Source organism: Salvelinus alpinus, chromosome 19 (assembly GCF_045679555.1).
Source record: "Salvelinus alpinus chromosome 19, SLU_Salpinus.1, whole genome shotgun sequence".
NCBI classification, from domain to species: domain Eukaryota; kingdom Metazoa; phylum Chordata; class Actinopteri; order Salmoniformes; family Salmonidae; genus Salvelinus; species Salvelinus alpinus.
The window spans coordinates 27,583,695-27,601,068 of record NC_092104.1 but is presented as its reverse complement, the minus strand read 5'-3'; the positions used below and the strand labels follow the sequence as shown (position 1 = coordinate 27,601,068).

General features: G+C 45.0%; 1 protein-coding gene across 3 annotated transcripts in view; it reads right to left on the bottom strand.

Annotated features, from left to right (window-relative positions):
- The window catches only part of gpat2 (glycerol-3-phosphate acyltransferase 2, mitochondrial), a 52,695-nt gene extending 35,693 nt beyond the window's left edge, over positions 1-17,002 (bottom strand). For 2 of the 3 annotated variants that reach the window (XM_071352733.1, XM_071352734.1), the window contains exons 1-5: positions 16,887-17,002; positions 13,548-13,657; positions 8,445-8,555; positions 1,748-1,821; positions 1,548-1,658 (exon numbers count right to left, since the gene is read on the bottom strand). In XM_071352733.1, the coding sequence (XP_071208834.1) occupies positions 1,548-1,658; positions 1,748-1,821; positions 8,445-8,555; positions 13,548-13,619 (368 nt within the window). In that variant the 5' untranslated portion in view covers positions 13,620-13,657; positions 16,887-17,002. Of the gene's footprint in view, positions 1-370; positions 583-1,547; positions 1,659-1,747; positions 1,822-8,444; positions 8,556-13,547; positions 13,658-16,886 lie in introns of those variants that run through there. The other variant, XM_071352735.1, reaches the window with a different exon arrangement.
- Between the last annotated feature and the right edge of the window lie 372 nt (positions 17,003-17,374).

The following is a 17,374-nucleotide window of genomic DNA, read 5'->3' as shown; positions in this document are numbered from 1 at the left end:
GTTCGTTGCTCAATTGGTATCAAGGGACCTATCGTGTGCCATGAAAACATTCCCCACACAAGTACACTACCGCTACCAGCCTGTATGAACCAGGATGGGTCCATGGACTAATGCTGCTTACGCCAAATCGTGACTGTCATCAGCATGACGCAACAGAAACCAAGATTCGTCGGACTAGGCAATGTTTTCCCACTCAATTGTCCAGTGTTGGTGATCGCGTGCCTACTGGAGCCGATTCGTCTAGTTTTTAGCTGATAGGAGCGTAACCCGATGTGGTCGTCTGCTGCAATAGCCCATCTGTGACGAGGATCGACACGTTATGCATTACGAGATGCCGTTCTGCACCGTTATTTATCTGTTTGTGGCCCACCTGTTAGCTTGTACGATTCTTGCCATTCTCCTTTGACCTCTCAACAAGCTGTTTTCGCCCACAGGACTGCCGCTGACTGGATGTTTTTTGTTTGTCGCACCATTCTTAGTAAACCCTAGACACGGTCATGCGTGAAAAGCCAAGGAGGGCATTCGTTTGAGTTACTGGATCTGGCACGCCTTGCACCGACGATCATACCACGGTCAAAGTCGCTTAAGCCACTCGTTTTGCCTATTCTAACATTGACTCACTGTACGTAGGAGCAAACCATTTTCGTGAACGGGGTGGTGTACCTAATAAACTGGCATGTGAGTGTATATCAAATCAAATTTATTTATATAGCCCTTCTTACATCAGCTGATATCTCAAAGTGCCTTACAGAAACCCAGCCTAAAACCCCAAACAGCAAGCAATGCAGGTGTAGAATCACGGTGGCTAGGAAAAACTCCCTAGAAAGGCCAAAACCTAGGAAGAAACCAGGCTATGAGGGGTGGCCAGTCCTCTTATGGCTGTGCCGGGTGGAGATTATAACAGAACATGGCCAAGATGTTCAAATGTTCATAAATGACCAGCATGGTCAAATAATAATAATCACAGTAGTTGTCGAGGGTGCAGCAAGTCAGCACCTCAGGAGTAAATGTCAGTTGGCTTTTCATAGCCGATCATTAAGATATATCTGCTGGTATATCTGCTGTTCCCAGTGGTTTTCAATTCATGTGGTCTTGTTTTTTCCAGAGAGAGAGAGTTTTGGTACATAGCGATCCATTTGTTATATGTCTGCAGGAGCGATCCATTTTCGCTATAGTATTTTTTTTATAGTGATTACTGCACTGTTGGGTAGAGCTTGCAAGTTAAACATTTACGCTTCGAACACACCGACAGCGTCAATGCGCAAAATAGTATGCAGCATCAGCTGGATGTGTGCAACAAAAGTTTAACATTCACCTTCTGCTACCATTTCTGTCAAGCCGTCTACTCATACAGTTTAACGCATACGTTCAATAAATCCAACATCTGCACCACACCGAAAGCACTGCAACACAATGCTGCACAGCAAACGCAGCGTTTCATTGGAAATGAATGTACTTCTGGTGTACCAAAATGCAATGATGCCGTTGGTGTGTACGAAGCGGTAACTGTACTTATGCATGCAACAATAAAATACACACACAGGTACCTGTTGCTTTGGGAGACTCGCTCCACTCTGTCAGTAGCAGGACTAGGGTAGACCCTGCAGCCTCTGACCAACAGCACACAGCACACTCTCCTCACCAGCCAACCACGATACCTACAACACCCAGGAAACATCACATCATTGTGTGTTTGCATGCAGTGTAAGGCCGTGGAGTGTGTGTGTAATATATGTGTAACATCTACCTGGTGTGGGTCTCATTGACACTCAGTAGATTATGGAACCCCAGAGAGGGTATGGTCTGTCCCAGCTTCTTGCCCTGAAACGCAAGTGTAAGCACACACACACACACAACCTAGTTGGTTAGACCAGTCCAAAGACTACTACACACTGCCAGTACCACACCTCATAATAATGGCTGGAATTGAGTGATGGAATGGTATGAAACACATGTTTGATGTGATTGACACCATTCCATTACTATGAACCCATCCTGATTTAAAGTGCCTCCAGCCACCACTGCTGCAGAGATTGACTGATGTGAACAGTAAACGTCCTTTAAGGACTTCATTTAAATGGGGCCATTTATTAGGACATGACTGGGTTTGCTAAATGTGCTTTGTGTGTCAGGTCAACCCCATCTCTATGGGTACACCTCAATAGCCTCTCTATAGACCTTTTTCCAGTACACGACACACTGACGTCACTCTTGGCGGCAGTAAGAAAGCCATCACCATTTGCGGCCATTCAACATTTAGATTTACGTTTTTATTACTTCTAAACTTAATACGTTTTTGGGGTTCTCATACGCTTACAATGATGTTTTGATTCTTGCTTGAACAGTCGCTAAGATTATATTTTGTGATTGTTTTGCAAAATAACTATTTTGGATGCAGCAGTTGTTAGCTAGAATGCTAACACTCATTCTTATAAGCTGTAGCAAAAGCTAGCCAAAGAGCAATTTTACTGGTTGAAGTTTGTGTTTAAGTATAATGTAATTGATTTGCGATGATGACACAAACAATATATTAAGCAGGACATTCATACATTCATTCAATTATAATCCAAAAGTAGGGTGAAATAAGCAACATGTAAATAGAGGCGGTTTTTGCGGGCGTTCTATAAGATTGCACTGTGTTCTGCCACCCTCATGCGGCAAAGTTTGCAAACACAGAAAGGGCTCTCTGGGCACCCCCTCCATAGGCTCGCTCTCTGGGCACCCCCTCCATAGGCTCGCTCTCTGGGCACCCCCTCCATAGGCTCGCTCTCTGGGCACCCCCTCCATAGGCTCGCTCTCTGGGCACCCCCTCCATAGGCTCGCTCTCTGGGCACCCCCTCCATAGGCTCGCTCTCTGGGCACTCCCTCCATAGGCTCGCTCTCTGGGCACCCCCTCCATAGGCTCGCTCTCTGGGCACCCCCTCCATAGGCTCGCTCTCTGGGCACCCCCTCCATAGGCTCGCTCTCTGGGCACCCCCTCCATAGGCTCGCTCTCTGGGCACCCCCTCCATAGGCTCGCTCTCTGGGCACCCCCTCCATAGGCTCGCTCTCTGGGCACCCCCTCCATAGGCTCGCTCTCTGGGCACCCCCTCCATAGGCTCGCTCTCTGGGCACCCCCTCCATAGGCTCGCTCTCTGGGCACCCCCTCCATAGGCTCGCTCTCTGGGCACCCCCTCCATAGGCTCGCTCTCTGGGCACCCCCTCCATAGGCTCGCTCTCTGGGCACCCCCTCCATAGGCTCGCTCTCTGGGCACACCTCAATAGGCTCGCTCTCTGGGCACACCTCAATAGGCTCGCTCTCTGGGCACACCTCAATAGGCTCGCTCTCTGGGCACACCTCAAAAGTCTGAAGTGGCTTTCTCTCTTCCATCTGCATAATTTATTATTTTTTTTATTTCACCTTTATTTAACCAGGTAGGCCAGTTGCGACGTGGCCAAGATAAAGCAAGGCAGTGCGACAAAAACAACAGAGTTACAAACAAATGTACAGTCAATAACACAATAGAAAAACCTGTGTGAGTGCAAATGTAGTAAGATTAGGGAGGTAAAGCAATAAATAGGCCATACTGGCGAAATAATTACAATTTAGCATTAACCCTGGAGTGATAGATGTGCAAGTAGAGATACTGGGGTGCAAAAAGAGCAAAAATAAATAATTTGGGGAATGAGGTAGTTGGGTGGGCTATTTACAGATGGGCTGTGTACAGGTGCAGTGATCGGTAAGCTGCTCTGACAGCTGATGCTTAAAGTTAGTGAGGGAGATAAGTCTCCAGCTTCAGTGATTTTTGCAATTCGTTCCAGTCATTGGCAGCAGAGAACTGGAAGGAAAGGCGGCCAAAGGAGTTGGCATTGGGGATAACCAGTGAAATATACCTACTGGAGCGCGTGCTATGCGTGGATGTTGCTATGGTGACCAGTGAGCTGAGATAAGGCGGGGCTTTACCTAGCAAAGACTTATAGATGGACCTGGAGCCAGTGAGTTTGGTGACAAATATGAAGCGAGAGCCAGCCAACGAGAGCATACACAGGTCGCAGTGGTGGGTAGTATATGTGGCTTTGGTGACAAAACGGATGGCACTGTGATAGACGACATCTAATTTGCTGAGTAGAGTTTGAGGCTATTTTGTAAATTACATCGCCGAAGTCAAGGATTGGTAGGACAGTCAGTATTACGAGGGTATCTTTAGCAGCATGAGTAAAGGAAGATTTAGGAATAGGAAGCCGATTCTATATTTAATTTTGGATTGGAGACGCTTTAATGTGAGTCTGGAAGGAGAGTTCAGTCTAGCCAGACACCTAGGTATGTGTAGTTGTCCACATATTCTCAGTCAGAACCGTCCAGAATAGTGATGCTAGTCGGGCGGGCGGGTGAGACACTGATCGGATGAAAAGCATGCATTTAGTATTTCTAGCATTTAAGAGCAGTTGGAGGCCACGGAAGGAGTGTGGTATGGCATTGAAGCTCGTCTAGAGGTTTGTTAACAGTGTCCAAATAAGGGGCAGAAGTATACAGAATGGTGTTGTCTGCGTAGAGGTGGATCAGAGAATCACCAGGAGCAAGAGCGAATTGAACCCTGTGGCACCCCCATAGAGACTGCCAGAGGTCCGGACAACAGGCCCTCCGATTTGACACAACTCTATCTCTATCTGAGAAGTAGTTGGTGAACCAGGCGAGGCAGTAATTTGAGAAACCAAGGCTGTTAAGAATGCGGTGATTAACAGAGTCGAAAGCCTTGGCCAGGTCGATGAAGACGGCTGCACAGTACTGTCTTTTATCGATGGCGGTTATGATATCGTTTAGGACCTTGAGAGTGGCTGAGGTACACTCATGCCCAGCTCGGAAACCAGATTGCATAGCGGAGAAGGTACAGTGGGATTCGAAATGGTCGGTGATCTGGCTTTAGAAAGGCAGGGCAGGATGGATATAGGTTTATAACAGTTTGGGTCTAGAGTGTCTCCCCCTTTGAAAGGGGGATGACCGAGGCAGCTTTCCAATCTTTAGTGATCTCAGATGATACGAACGAGGTTGAATAGGCTAGTAATAGGGGTTGCAACAATTGCGGCGGATAATTTTAAAAAGAGAGGGTACAGATTGTCTAGCCCAGCTGATTTGTAGGGGTCCAGATTGTGTAGCTCTTTCAGAACATCAGCTATCTGGATTTGAGTGAAGGAGAAGCGGGGGGGGCTTGGGCAGTTGTTGCGGGGAGTGCAGAGCTGTTGGCCGGGGTCGGGGTAGCCAGGTGGAAAGCAAGGCCAGCTGTAGAGAAATGCTTATTGAAATTCTCAATTATTGTGGATTTATCGGTGGTGACAGTGTTTCCTAGCCTCAGTGCAGTGGGCAGCTGGGAAGAGGTGCTCTTATTCTCCATGGACTTTACAGTGTCCCAAAACTTTTGGGAATTTGTGCTACAGAATGCAAAATTCTGTTAGGAAAGCAAGAGCTAGCTTTTTCAAACGGACTGTGTATATTGGTTCCTAACTCCCCGGAAAAGTTGTATATCGCGGGGGCTATTCGACGCTAATGCAGTCCGCCACAGGATGTTTTTGTGCTGGTCAAGGACAGTCAAGTCTGGAGTGAACCAAGGGCTATATCTGTTCTTAGTTCTACATTTAAAAAAATGGGGCATGCTTATTTAAAGAATAACCAGGCATCCTCTACTGACGGGATGAGGTCAATATCAATATCCAGGATACCCGGGCCAGGGCGATTAGAAAGGACTGCTCGCTGAAGTGTTTTAGGGAGCGTTTGACAGTGAATAGGGGTGGTCGTTTGACCGCAGACCCATTACGGATGCAGGCAATGATGCAGTGGTCGCTGAGATCCTGGTTGAAGACAGCATAGGTGTATTTAGAAGGCAGGTTGGTCAGAATGATATGAGGGAGCCCGTGTTTACAGATTTTGGGTTGTACCTGGTAGGTTCCTTGTGCGATTGAGGGCATCTAGCTTAGATTGTAGGACGGACGGGGTGTTAAGCATATCCCAGTTTAGGTCACCCTAAAGTACGAACTCTGAAGATAAATGAAGGGCAATCAATTCGCATATGGAGTCCAGGGCACAACTGGGGGCTGAGGGGGGTCTATAGCAGGCGGCAACAGTGAGAGACTTGTTTCTGGAAAGGTGGATTTTTAGAAGTAGAAGCTCGAACTGGTTTGGGTACAGACCTGGATAGCATGACAGAACTCTGCAGGCTCTCTGCAGTAGATTGCGACCCCGCCCCCTTTGGCATTTCTATCGCGGCGGAAAATGTTGTAGTTGGAGATTTTTGGTGGCCTTCCTAAACCAGGATTCAGACACGGCTAGGACATCAGGGTTGGCGGAGTGTGCTAAAGCAGTGAATAAAACAAACTTAGGGAGGAGGCTTCTGATGTTAACATGCATGAAACCAAGGCTTTTACGGTTACAGAAGTCAACAAATGATAGCGCCTGGGGAATAGGAAGGGTCTACTAGGGTCTACAGGGCCTGGGTTAAGCTCTACATCACCAGAGGAACAGAGTAGGATAAGGGTACGGCTAAAGGCTATAAGAACTGGTCGTCTAGTGCAATGGGAACAGGGAATAAAAGGAGCAGATTTCTGGGCGTTGTAGAATAGATTCAGGGTATAATGTACAGACAAGGGTATGGTAGGATGTGAGTAAACCTAGGCGTTGAGTGACAATGAGAGAGGTTTCGTCTCTGGTGGGACCAGTTAAGCCAGCTGAGGTCTCTGCATGTGTGGAGGGTGGGACAAAAGAGATATCTAAGGTAAGGTGAGTGGGACTGAAACAATAAGGACTAGCCGAGGGAGGCAAAAAGCAGTCATAGGTGTTGATCGGGAGAGCTAAGACAACAACGGGTAAATGGTGATGAATGGGCAGAGCAGGTCAGTTAGGTACATACAGAACCTGAGTTCGAGGCTGGGGCCAACATATAAACAAAATGGGGTACCGTGTTATTGTAACAGTCCAGTGGGCATCAGCTGTGTAGCCGAGTGATCATAGGGCCCAAAGAACAGCAATAGGTTAGTCAGGGAGCCGTTCAGTAGTCAGTACTACGCTAGGTGAGTGGGAGACACGGCGCTTAGAAAGCTAGCGGGCCGGGGTAAGAAGATGGGTCTTCGGCGACATCGCAACGGAAAAGCCCGTTGAGACCACATTGGGCGACCACGTCGGCAGACCAGTCGTGATGGATCGGCGGGGTTCCGCATCGACAACAAAGGGTCCAGGCCAATTGGCAAAAGAGGTATTGTAGCCCTAGAATTAGCTGGTACATGGGCCTAGCTTGTGGCTAGCTCAAGGCTAACTGGTGCTTGCCTCGGGAGAGAGGCGTTAGCTAACAGTAGCCACTCGGTAGCAGCTAGCTAGCTGCAATGATCCAGAGAGGCAGGAATCCCAGTGATGTGGTAGGGGGAATCAGTTCGATATGCTCTGGTTTGATATCTCGCTGTGCAGACTGGCATGTATTGTCCGAGCTAAAGCTGGCGGTCTCCGAGCTAAAAGGTGAAAATCGCTAGCCGTGGCTAACAAAGACTAGTAGCTAGTTAGCTGGCTAGTTCCTGACAGAGGTTCCAGTTTTAAGGAATAAAAATAGCAGATGCGTACCACATTGGGTGAGGCGGGTTGCAGGAAAGTATATTTAGTTAGTAAACAGAAAGTGAGATTAAAATGTATACAAGAAAAGATAAAGCCGGCTATTTACACGGGATAAGACAAAGACACGACCGACTGCTACACCAACTTGGTTTGCATCTGCTACGCCATCTTGGATTTGCATTAGTCTGAAAACAGTAGTTAGGTGTCAAAATGGAGGAACACAAGGAACAGGAAGACACTATTGAGACGCAATCTACTTTATAAACTCGGTGGTTCGAGCCCTGAATGCTACAGTATATCAGACCATATACAATGGGTATGACAAAAAATAACTATTTAGTCTTCTAATTACGTTGGTAACCAGTTTATAATAGCAATAAGCGACCTCAGGGGTTTGTGGTATATGGCCAATATACCACCGCTAAGGGCTGTGTCCAGGCACTCTGCGTTGCGTCATCCTTAAGAACAGCCCTTAGCTGTGGAATATTGGACATATACCACAAACCCCTGAGGTCGTGTTGCTTGATTATACAACGGGTGGTTTGGAATTCCCATTGTTAGAGCCTATCCTGCCCATGATATACGAGACAACCACAGGAGGTTGGTGGCACCTTCATTTGGGAGAACGGGCTTGTGGTAATGACTGGAGCGGACTTAGTGGAATGGTATCAAATACATCAAACAAATGGTTTCCAGGTGTTTGATGCCATTTGCTCCGTTCCGGACATTATTAGGAGCCATTCTCCCCTCAGCAGCCTGTACATTCATAAAAAGTGCCATTGTTTACATTGTTACCTAGCAACGCACTACTACTCCTCCTCGGGCCTTATTGCTTAAGTACCCACCTCGCCTCGCTCTCCATCCCCCTACTTACCAGGCTGTCAGGGGTACACTGGTGGCAACATTGTCCTACAGATGGTCTGAATTTGCCGAGGTAGGGAGCTACAGTCTTCAGCTTCTTCTTGATCTTCGACCCCCACGACAACTAACAGGGAGAGAATGCAGGGATATGGCATTAACATACACACAAAATCACAATGTAAATTGACGACAGCATCAACTCTGAGTCAACATGCTTCATATTTGGTATTGTTCTTATATCGTCCGGCACAAACACATGATCTTATATCAACAACATGTCAAACACAAACCGGATTGTCACTGTATAGGACTTTTGAGCGGTGACTTTCAAACTAGCTAAGTGGCAGTAGAATGTGTTCACATGACATCCCTATCAGTGAGACCAAATCCATTATTATTCTGTCTACTCCCAACACACAAGTATTGTGCTGTGTGTGTGTGCGCATGTGTAACAGACGAAGGCATTGATTGGCTTGCTTGTAGTGTAACACGGTAATATCACGTTACCAAAATGTCATGATACGAAGATTTTAGAATACCGTAGTACTGTCTCATACGATACTACCGACTTTTTCAGCCCGACCGATCTAAAGAACCTGCGGGCGCTTGTTTTAAAATGTTTCTAAAGTCAGTTTTGTTTATAAATTCAGTTGAATTTAAGCAATAATATCCACTGCACTTTGTTAAAAATTATATATAATTTAACTGTGAAGTGAGCGGGGATGCAGACCCAGACGAGTCTTATGTTGTTAGAGTTGTATATTTGTTACATTGGAGCAGCCCGCAAAGCGATACACTGTATAATTTCATCACCTGTTACAACCAAGAGCACAGACCAGTCTGAGTAGACTTTAAAAGTTCCCTGACATGCAGCCTCTGAGTACCAGAGATGGAAAATGGAGCAGAGAAAACATCTTGTCTCTAGTCTAACCAGTGAGAACAATATGACACATATTACCAGAGATGCCTTTCATTCTACCTATCAGGATTAGTGCACATTTGCTATAATTTCATAAACCATGTCACGGGCCTTTTACACTAATCCTGGGTCACTGATTATTGGTTTGGTAACAGACAACGTTGTTCAGTCATGTTACCCAGCAAGCTAACAACCTGGTAACTTGACAGTAGGTTTAGGCAAATTTAATTGGCACAGGAAGAAAGGAAAAGAGTCTGCTAATCATGAGGGGTATTTCAAAAGGAAGAATTAATTTAGGCCTAATGTAAGCCTACACTATATCAAATCTATTTATTTCTGGTGCTCCTTCAATTCTGTTTGGTGCCTATCATTTGAAAAGTTGGGAGTAGTGTGTGTATGTGTGTTTGTGGGAGAGAGAGTGGCGTGTGTGTGTTTTATGAGAGTGAGGGAGACAGAGGGTGTGAGGAAGGGAGGGTGTGTGTTAACTGAAAAGACATGCAGTGTTTTCCCCTTACTGACACAATGACATGCAGATCATTATGCATGTATAGCACAGGAGGTTGTTGGCACCTTAATTGGGGAGGACAGGCTAGTGGTAATGGCTGGAGTGGAATGTATCAAACACATGGTTTCTGTGTGCTTGATGCCATTCCATTTGCGCCGTTCCAGCCATCATTATGAGCCATACTCCCTTCAGCAGCCTCCACTAATGTACATATATTCCTTCCTCCCATTCCTCCAGCCAAATCACAGGTAGGCCTTTTTCAAATATTAGCAAATCCTCCACAGGCTGAGCAGGGCCAGGGCCAAGCCACTTTAATAGAGAGCCTGCAGTATGACACTGATAAATGAGCCAGTAAGTTTTCACTACAGTAAGAACACATTGTGAAAAAAGTGCTGACATGTTGAAAGCAACTCTCCAAACCAAATCCACATCGAAATCCCAAATCGAGCTGGAAGAGATTCTGTTGGAACCTGCCAGAGATGGGTGAAAACATTTACGTCACACTTGACTGCGATGTATTCATCATATCATAGGATACATCCCAAATGCCACCCTATTCCCTCTATAGTTTGCTACTTTTGACCAGGGCCCATAGGAGGCAGTAGGGTAGGTACATGTAACTGCCAAAATAATGAAAACACCAACATAAAGTGTCTTAACAGGGCGGGCGACCATGAGCCAGAACAGCTTCAATGCACCTTGGCATAGATTCTACAAGTGTCTGGAACTCTATTAGAGGGATACAACAATATTTTTCACCGTGAAATTCCATAATTTGGTGTTTTGTTGACGGAAAACGCTGTCTCAGGCGTCACTCCAGAATATTACATAAGTGTTCAATTGGGTTGAGATCTGGTGACTGAGACGGCAATGGCATATGGTTTACAGTTGAAGTCGGAAGTTTACGTACACTTAGGTTGGAGTCATTAAAACTTGGTTTTTCAACCACTCCACAAATTTCTTGTTAACAAACTATAGTTTTGGCAAGTCGGTTAGGACATATACTTTGTGCATGGCACAAGTAATTTCCCCAACAATTGTTAACAAATTATTTCAACGTATCACAATTCCAGTGGGTCAGAAGTTTACATTCACTAAGTTGACTGTGCCTTTAAACAGCTTGGAAAATTCCAGAAAATTATGTCATGGCTTTAGAAGCTTCTGATAGGTAAATTGACATCATTTAAGTCAATTGGAGATGTACCTGTGGATGTATTTCAAGGCCTACCTTCAAACTCAGTGCCTCTTTGCTTGACATCATGGGAAAATCAACAGAAATCAGCCAAGATCTCAGAAAAAAAATAGTTGACCTCCACAAGTCTGGTTCATCATTGGGAGCAATTTCCAAATGCCTGAAGGTACCACGTTCATCTGTACAAACAATAGTACGCAAGTATAAACACCATGGGACCACGCAGCCGTCATACCGCTCAGGAAGGAGACGCGTTCTGTCGCCTAGAGATGAACGTACTTTGGTGCGAAAAGTGCAAATCAATCCCAGAACAGCAGCAAAGGACCATGTGAAGATGCTGGAGGAAACCGGTACAAAAATATCTATATCTGTCACGCCCTGACCAAAAAATATCTATATCTGTCACGCCCTGACCATAGAGAGCCTTTTATTCTCTATGTTGGTTAGGTCAGGGTGTGACTAGGGTGGGTTATATAGGTTGTTTCATGTCTATGTTGGCCTGGTATGGTTCTCATCAGAGGCAGCTGTTTATCGATTGGGGATGATTGGGGATCATATTTAGGCAGCCATTTCCCCACTGGGTTTTTGTGGGATCTTGTTTTGAGTTAGTGCATGTGCACCTCTTATGTTACGGTTCGTTGCTTGGTTCCTTTTTGTTTTGTAAGTTTCACAAGAAAATAAAGATGTGGAACTCAGCGCACGCTGCGCATTGGTCCGTCTCTACACATAGCCGTGACAATATCCACAGTAAAACGACTCCAATATCGACATAACCTGAAAGGCCGCTCAGCAAGTAAGAAGCCACTGCTCCAAAACCGCCATAAAAAAAGCCAGACTACGGTTTGCAACTGCACATGGGGACAAAGATCGTACTTTTTGGAGAAATGTTCTCTGGTCTGATGAAACAAAAATAGAACTGTTTGGCCATAATGACCATCGTTATGTTTGGAGGAAAAAGGGGGAGGCTTGCAAGCCGAAGAACACCCTCCTAAAAGTGAAGCACGGGGGTGGCAGCATCATGTTGTGGGGGTGCTTTACTGCAGGAGGAACTGGTGCGCTTCACAAAATAGATGGCATCATGAGGTAGGAAAATTATGTCGATATATTGAAGCAACATCTCAAGACATCAGTCAGGAAGTTAAAGCTTGGTCGCAAATGGGTCTTCCAAACGGACAATGACCCCAAGCATATTTCCAAAGTTGTGGCAAAATGGCTTAAGGACAACAAAGTCAAGGTATTGGAGTGGCCATCACAAAGCCCTGACCTCAATCCTATAGAAAATGTGTGGGCAGAACTGAAAAAGCGTGTGCGAGGAAGGAGGCCTACAAACCTGACTCAGTTACACCAGCTCTGTCAGGTGGAATGGGTCAAAATTCACCCAACTTATTGTGGGAAGCTTGTGGAAGGCTACCCGAAACATTTGACCCAAGTTAGACAATTTAAAGGCAATGCTACCAAATACTAATTGAGTGTATGTGAACTTCTGACCCACTGGGAATGTGATGAATGAAATAAAAGCTGAAATAAATCAATCATTCTCTCTATTATTCTGACATTTCACATTCTTAAAATAAAGTGGTGATCCTAACTGACCTAAAACAGGGAATTTTAACTAGGATTAAATGTCAGGAATGTTAACTGAGTTTAAATGTATTTGGCTAAGGTGTACGTAAACTTCCGACTTCAACTGTACGTCATGCTCATCAAACCATTCAGTGACCACTCGTTCCCTGTGGATGGGGGTATTGTCATCCACTCCCATCAGGATAGAAATTATGTCACCATATGTTGAATGCCTGTCTATTTACTGGCATTTACCTTGCCTTCTAGGTTAGGGCTGTGTCAGAAATATTTAACCATTTTCACACCCAAGAATGAAGGGCGCATTTCTGGCGGTGGCGCGAAAGGGCTGGGTTTTGATAAATAAATAAGATGTAGGTATGTTGATGCTTGACCCCTCACTGGCCAATCAGAACATGCTCCATTGCCAAATATGTGGAATCAACTCCAATTCCAATGTTAGTCCATTATGGTTTGTTAAATAGCTTACAGAAACAAAATGTAGACCCATCCCAGCTTTGCGAAATACTTCAACCTGTTTTTTGTAGGGGGTAGATCAGCTTTAATATTGAGGCTAGATTGTAGCTTCCACCAATGTAATTGTCTGCATACCAGCAACAGTGTGTGAAAACCTTGTGAAGACTTACAGAAAATGTTTGACCTCTGTCATTGCCAACAAAGGGTATATAACAAAGTATTGAGAATCTTTTGTTATTGACCAAATACTTATTTTCCACCATAATTTGCAAATAAATTCATAAAATCCTACAATGTGATTTTATTTTCTCATTTTGTCTGTCATAGTTGAAGTGTACCTATGATGAAAATTACAGGCCTCTCTCATCTTTTTAAGTGGGAGAACTTGCACAATTGGTGGCTGACTAAATACTTTTTTGCCCCACTGTAGGTGGGTGTACTGTAGGCAGAAGGGTGTTCTTACTGCTGGTCTCTTCTGTTGAGTGCCCTGGGAGATGAGGGCTTCAGTAAAGCCATACCCACTCTCCTGCACCATGGCGATTCGTTCCACAGTTGTGTCACTCTCTCAGGGACCTATAGACACAGAGGGTGGCAGGGTAAGAGCAGGTTTACGTCACACACATACACTGTAGAGGTCTTCACGGGTCCGGGTGGACACGATATACCCGAGACCCAAACAGATCGGGTTTCTGTTTGAAATTCAAACTTGTCCCTCGGGTCTGAGCTGGGTCCTGTTTGATTGTCATCGGGTCTATGTAATAACTACAGCTTACAGACCCGAGTGGACCTAACCATGTTCTGCATAGCCCATAGCATATTTATGTTACGCTAATAAGGTGAATTTATTGACTTAGAAGGCCTAGCCAACATATAAAGACCTATTCATTAACCAGAAGAGCAACTTGTTAGCTCACAGGCTGAAACAATGGTGCTCAAACACAAGAGGCTGTTTCTGTTCTTAACTGCCATTACAATTAGACATGTATGCCTTCCTGTTCATCTGTTATCAATAGAAAAATGGTGTTCTGGTGAAGACATTCAGAGGCACAAGACAACAGTCAAGAGAAACAGTATGAGTGAATGCACTGACACATCTAACATCTCTCTCTGTATCACTGACATCTCCCCCTGCCTCTCAGTATCACATAATAAGGCCAGACTTCCATAATAGGAGAGAGCTGACAGAGCCGGAGCATGTGGCCAACCCAGTCATCATCTGTAGCTGATAACACACCTGAAAGCATCACACGCACATGCACCCTGTCATACAGACTTTTCCATGGGAATGAGGGTTATTCTAGGGTGAAGCTGTAACCATAGTAACCAATCTAGCTTGACACACAAGCAAATGCTTTATTTTAAACAAACACTCATAAGCATGCACGCACGCTTTATGAATACATAACAGTGCTGTGCTGGACACTGCACAAAACAAACAGAAGAGGATTGTGATTGAAATGCACAGAATGTGCTTTATCACTTCAATTACAGCTAAAGCCTTAACACACACACCTCTCCCCCAAAACAAATTTACTCACCCAGTCCTGGCCAGGAAGTGTTGGCAGAAGTCAACCATCTATCAACTTGAGCCCATAGCTACAATTACTCATCCTCCTTCTGCATCTCTCCTTCCACACCACATTTCACTCTCACTTCCTTATTACTAACTTTATTCACATCCTGAATCAACTCTCCTTTCTAGCAAGCGTATAGCCTAACAATGCTCAGAGGGCAAAGAGGGGTGGGCTATCAGCTGATCATAGCGAATGTACACTGAACAAAAATATAAAACGCAACATGAAACAATTTCAAAGATATTACTGAGTTACAGTTCATATAAGGAAATCAGTCAATTCAAATAAATTCATTAGGCCCTAATCTATGGATTTCACATGACTGGGAATACAGATATACATCAGTTGGTCGCAGATACCTTAAAGAACAAGGTCGGGGCGTGGACCAGAAAACCAGTCAGTATCTGGTGTGACAACCATTTGCCTCATGCAGCACAACACATCTCCTTCACATAGAGTTGATCATACTTGATTGTGGCCTATGGAATGTTGTCCCACTCTTCAATGGCTGTGCGAAGATGCTGGATATTGGCGGGAACTGGAACATGCTGTGGTACATCCAGAGCATCCCAAACATGCTCAATGGGTGACATGTCTGGTGAGTATGCAGGCCATGGAAGAACTGGGACATGTTCAGCTTCCAGGAATTGTATACAGATCCTTGTGACATGGGGCCGTGCATTATCATGCTGAAACATGAGGTGACGGAGACGGATGAATGGCATGACAATGGGCCTCAGGATCTCGTCACGGTCTCTCTGTGCATTCAAATTGCCATCGATAAAATGTAATTTTTTTGTTGTTGCCTGTAGCTTATGCCTGCCCATACTATAAACGCACCATGAGGAACTTTGTTCCCAACATTGACAACAGAAAACTGCTCACCCACATGTCTGCCATCTGCCCGGTACAGTTGAAACTGGGATTAATTCATAAAGAGCACACTTTTCAAGTGATGCCAACGGCCATCGATGGTGAGCATTTGCCACTTAAGTCGGTTACGACACCGAACCGCAGTCAGGGCAAGACCCTGGTGAGGATGACGAGCACACAGATGAGCTTCCCTGAGGCGTTTTCTGACAGTTTGTGCAGAAATTCTTCGGTTATGCAAAGCCACAGTTTCATCAGCTGTCTGGGTGGCTGGTCTCAGATGATCCCACAGGTGAAGAAGCCAGATGTGGAGGTCCAGGGCTGGCGTGGTTACACGTGGTCTGTGGTTGTGAGACCAGTTGGATGTACTGCCAAATTCTCTAAAATTACAGCGGCTTATGGTAGAGAAATGAACATTCAATTCTCTGGCAACAGCTCTGGTGGACATTCCTGCAGTCAGCATGTCAATTGCATGCACCCTCAAAAATGTTGACATCTGTGGCATTGTGTTGTGTGACAAAACTGCACATTTTAGAGTGGCCTTTTATCCCCAGCACAAGGTGCACCTGTGTAATGATCATGTTTAATCAGCTTCTTGATATGCCACACCTGTCAGGTGGATGGATTATCTTGGCAAAGGAGGAATGCTCACTAAACACATTTCTGCACAAAATTTGAGAGAAATAAGCTGTCTGCTTATGGAAAAGTCTTTTAATTCAACTCATGAAACATGGGACCAGTACTCTATATGTTGCATTTATAATTTTGTTCAGTATAGATGATGTAAAGCAGCTAATTATCTTGCTAGGTAGCTATCCTGTTGAAACAATCTAACTAGTCTTTACCTGTGATTGGAGTTATCTGCCTTTTAGGCCTACTGACAGTCGAATTGAAGCCTTCCCTGTTCCTGACCGTGAGATGACACATGCAAATCAAAAGGGAGCCACTAGTAGCCTACACTACCGTTCAGCGCAGATAGCTTCTGCCTGCAGGACAAGTAATAAGGAGAAGTACAGTACGCGCACGCGTTGGGGCAAAGGAGGAGGGAGTTTCCAAGATTCAAAAATTAGCTGGTTTGATGGGCAACTCAAATAACAAGAGAGAAAATAGACTAAGTGAAATAAAAATGTAAACGCCACCAATCTGAAAGGGCACTTTTCTTATAGGAGGGCAAAAGGGCAGGTGCTCAGAAAGACCTCCATCTATGCACGTGCCTGATCCCTGCTCTCTCCGTCTTTTCCTCCTGCTCCATTCACCTCCATGGGTACATCTCTAGCTAAACATCAAATGGTACTAAGACAGAGTGGACAGGAATTAGTTTGTAACGTAAACTAGGCAGAGCCACAACATAGGCCTACCTGTCTCTGCTCCTCTTTCTCTCAACGCCTTTTCTATTCTCTGAAGTTGTTCAACGCTACTCTATGATACGTATGACTGCTTATCTTGCACAGTTAGCTAGCTTATGTAACTAGCCAACTTGTTCCAAGTATGGGTAATTGCATACGTGCTGTTTAGAAGTGGGCGTGTCAACAGAAGTAGGACGCTCAACAGACCGTTTTGATTGTGCGTGTTGTTTTTAGTTTCCACGTTTTAATTGGTCAGTTCTCCACCGTGTGAACCAAGAAATGCACTCTATTCTTGTTAGAGAATAATACTGTGCCATTTGAATGTTAACAAAACACACAACAAACACCTCACTTATTGCATATATATGAAAATAAAAGCAATTTTGACGTTAAATGCTGAACTAAAATCCACAAATAGCAGTAGAGCATAGATAGGCCTTGGGGTTGTCCAGATGTTGCAGGATGAGATGCACTATGCTGAGGATTTCTTCATCTGTGCC